Raw genomic sequence first — 3,991 nt, 5'->3', positions numbered from 1 at the left:
TTATCATGTATAATTATTGGGACCTCTTTACAGTCAAGTTCATGGCATTCTGATATTGTTAATGTGTTAATCCATCTACCTGTTGTAGTTTGTACTGTGGGGTTTTGTACATATTTATGTGTGAACATATCAACCTTTTAAAGTTTAGTGAAGGGAAATGTTATCTATTTTGATTTGTAGGTTCATCAATCTTGGCAAAATGAGATACATTCACGACAAATTTGTGTTTTCATTGTGACCAATACTTGATATTTATGCAACAGTAATAAAGTTTTCATCCGATCATTCTTGAAAGAAACACGTGTGTTCTCCCTTCACCCTCAATTCCCATTTGGCACAAACGGTCTCATCCGATCTATTTCATTCTTTTGATATGAGTAGCTACTTAAATTATCATCTGAGGTGGTACTTGACCCAAAGACAAATGTGTCTCTGTATTGTAGGTGATACTCAAAAATTCTGCATTGGATTCAATTACATATAGGTTTCCAAGCTAATAATCTTGGAGGTACAACTCATTTCTTATTTGGAAATACGTTCATTCAAAAAAGGAAATGCTCCAAACAGAAAATGATTCCATTCTGGTTGACTGGGGAAATCTGTTGCGGTTTCATGTCATTTGTTAATAATGTACAAAATTCTAGGTACTACAGATATTTATTGGAATGGAAAACACATGGTTAATTTGAAAATGTACACAGTAAACATAAGATTTAATTAGGAAATATGGATATACATGAGTAAACTAAACTTGGTTTCCAATAACTTTACAAAATATGGTCTGATCACAAAAGTTAAAATTTTGATCAATAAGTAGCTGCAGGGATATGAGTTACAGGTTAAACTCTCCAATTCTCAAAACAAATAATATTCAGAAGGGTGAAAATTATTGGCTAAGTTAAAACTATTCTAAGGCACTTGGATATGCTGCACTATCAGACAAAGCATGAAATGCTTTTCAAATCTGGAGAGTGGGCAAATACAAACAAAAAAGACCCTCCTCAGAAAATAAAAATGATTTCTTCATGTTGCTTCAACCTGTACCTCGGAATATCTCACACAGTGGTGTCCACAGATCCATGACAACATCGACTGACCATGTCCTTCCCAATAATGCCGACCGGGCAGTTTGGCTCATGCCTCCCTTATCAGTGTACCCGTCCGGGAATCCTAGGAGCCTCTCCTGGTCTGCCGCATAAAGGAACTCCTTCTGGCCCTCAAATTCAACCTGCAGCTCCCCGTTACTACGCCTCTGCCCTCCTCTGTTTGTCGTGAATGTCTTTGCTACCTGGACCAGTGCTTTTCTGGCTGGCCCGATATAATCCTGGAGCACTCTGTTATTTTTCATGGGTAGTTCCTTGTCATGGAAACCTGGCAGATTAGACCAGAAGAGACGTTTCCTTTTCGTGGCACTGTAATGGGCAGCACAGCGGACGATCGGCTTGCAGCCTAACTCCCTATTAACAAGATACCTGCATGTTAATGACCGTCTGATGACATGTACAAGCACAGCTGAACAAGTTGTACTCACTTTGTGAAAGCTTCCAGGGTGACTGCATCTAAATGAGCAGTGTTCTCAAAGAAGAAGTAGAAACGGCTTTCCCTTGCCACTGCAGCTGCTTGCAGTTGTTTCAATATGCGCACAAAATGAAAAAACAAATTTGAGTCCCCCTCTTCATCAAATAATCCACGTCTTCCGCCATTCACCCTGAGGACAAAAGCATTCCATTACTTTGTGACAACATGTACCAAAAGTCACTTTGTGCTGGAGCCACCAAGAACTCACCTGGAGACCTCGTTACAGGGTGACCCTCCACATAAAAAGGAGACTGTCCCCATTGATGCAATGATGTCAGTATTTAAATCCCTCACATCACCAATGTGTAAAATATCTGTGTGGTTTTCTTTCAGTACACGGAGGCATTGAGGGTCCACCTCAGACGACCTGAAAGAATACCAGAAAATAATGTAACGTGCCTCACAATTCTTTCCAAAGAACTAAAAAGAAAATAACCACCCACCAGTACTTCTCCACGTCAAGAGAAAGTCTCTGCAGTGCCAGCCTAGCCGCCCCTATGCCGTCGAACAAACTTAACACGCGAACCCTTTCTGTAGGCCTTTGCTAGGTTGGCTGTGGAATGATGTGATTGTATTAATGCAACTTCTCACATTCAGTCTTTATTCTCCAGTAGAAACTCACCCTAAATGCCGTCAGAGGACTGTGAATGTCAAATCCCAAAAAACCCTCGCTGGGTGAAAGCTCCATCCTTTGACAGTGGTTTTCGCTGCTGGTTGGGCCTGCCATAACCTCTTCTCTAAGTCGCCGACGCCTCTGCACAGTACAAGTTCAATTACAGCAACGATGGGGAACTGAAGCAGTGCAATTCGTGATCAAGGTGTTAAATGTTACCTTAGCCGGCCCATAATGTCTGTGTCGTTTAGAAGGGGCAGAAAGGAACCTTCTGACACCTTTCCGGACCATCTCTGTGACACTCCTCAGCCTGTTCCTTGCAGTTACGCCCGCGATTCGCCTGTGGAATCAGGCGCTGGTAGGCGGTGGATAGGGGCCCAACACTTTCTTCATAAACGGTCTGACAATCACTCAGTATTGACAATATATCTCGTCTCTGTACACCTCATCGAACTTACTTTTCGGATACGGTATGTTCACATAATACACGCATTAGTTCCATGACATTAGTTGACGTACATACGGTCACGCTTCCACTTTCGGGGAACGCTACACTGGACGACGTACTATTAAAAATAATTTAATAATAATTGTATTTACACTGTTATGACTTATTACACTTTACATTCGAAATGTCCCCCGATCATTTAATTTCTCATACTCATATGAAGTTTTATGAAAAAGTGGCAGGGCGCCACGCTGGTTGGAGAAAGGGCGGGGAAATCCAGACTGTCCAGGAATCAGGTGGGTGACTGCGACAGGCCCGGCCGTCAGTGTTTCAGTCGCCGTTCGGGAGAGAAATCGAAGGGCATAGCAAAGAAATGACACCCGAGTGGTTTGTAGTTCGAAATGGTGTCAGGAAGGAGTACTGGATCGTCCCACCCGGCGCTTTGCAACCGCAACTGGCTCCGTATTGCTTCCAGAATACGAGGGAGTTCGCCCTGAACAACTGCAGCCCCGTCAATGTGAATTTATTGGCCGGGGGAGTTCACTTACTCGTCACAGCCGGTGTGGAACTGCCGTGTGCAGGCCGTAAGCTGCTTCATAACTGTGAGGTCGTCGACTGGTCATGTGAGTATCCAGTACCTGTGTGCAGTCCCCGGTTTTGTAGGTGTTGTTGTAACGTGTTATGTACTGATTCCAGTTGGAGGGACGATGGACTTAGTGGACAGATTTGATGTCGTGATGTATGCGGCCCTTACTGATGTGCGGCCCTCCCAGGCCGGGCAATGGTTGTGGGACAATGTAAGTAATAATTACACGGCTCTGGGGCAGTCACTATACTGGAGGAATCTTTCCAATATCTCTAGCTCAATTCGTTCGCGAGTTATGTTCAAATGTTCAAAAAAGTGTTCAATCGCCCCTAGCGGCCAAACGGCGAGTCGCAGCTCAATTTTGAGGGCAGTTTTCAGCCCGAACCCGAAGGGTGAGGGTTCGAGGGCCGTGCCTCGCCGAGACGATCAAAACGCACCCCTCGAAAGTTAAAATCGGACCAAATTTGGGTCCTCCATGCTGTTAGCATGGGAAATTTGACAGGTATCGTTATATCGTGAGATATTGTGGAAAATGACGTTTCTCGCACCGGGGGAAGACACCAGGTGCATGTGCGAGTATTCCTAAGACATACCCCGACCACTGGGGGTGTCACCCCCCGCCCCCTGCCCCCCCAACCCAATTTGGTCCGAATTGAATGTTGCCCCTAGTAAGGCAACAACCGAAAGTGTCCGGTTTGCGTCCTTCAACGCGCAAAGCGTTTTGGGAAAACGTAGGGGCGGCACCGCTTTTCGATCGAAGTTGTCA

At 44.6% G+C, this 3,991-nt stretch overlaps 2 protein-coding genes across 2 annotated transcripts in view; one reads left to right on the top strand and one right to left on the bottom strand.

Annotated features, from left to right (window-relative positions):
* Positions 1–1,033: 1,033 nt before the first annotated feature.
* On the bottom strand, positions 1,034–2,424 carry LOC127751382 (DNA (cytosine-5)-methyltransferase 3C-like). Its single transcript, XM_052274861.1, has 4 exons — positions 2,411–2,424; positions 1,787–1,945; positions 1,532–1,708; positions 1,034–1,472 (listed from the first exon to the last, which is right to left on the bottom strand). Exons 1-4 carry the CDS (start codon positions 2,422–2,424, stop codon positions 1,034–1,036), a joined length of 789 nt encoding a protein of 262 aa, XP_052130821.1.
* Positions 2,425–3,294: 870 nt separating this feature from the next.
* The window catches only part of LOC127751381 (uncharacterized), a 6,862-nt gene continuing 6,165 nt past the window's right edge, over positions 3,295–3,991 (top strand). Inside the window, exon 1 of the mRNA XM_052274860.1 lies at positions 3,295–3,436. Within this exon, the coding sequence (XP_052130820.1) occupies positions 3,347–3,436 (90 nt within the window). The 5' untranslated portion in view covers positions 3,295–3,346. The remainder of the gene's footprint in view (positions 3,437–3,991) is intronic.

Source organism: Frankliniella occidentalis, unplaced genomic scaffold, assembly GCF_000697945.3.
Source record: "Frankliniella occidentalis isolate FOCC.00 unplaced genomic scaffold, Focc_3.1 Scaffold457, whole genome shotgun sequence".
NCBI lineage: Eukaryota > Metazoa > Arthropoda > Insecta > Thysanoptera > Thripidae > Frankliniella > Frankliniella occidentalis.
Note: the sequence above shows the minus strand (reverse complement) of the source record. Positions and strands in the feature narration are given on the sequence as shown.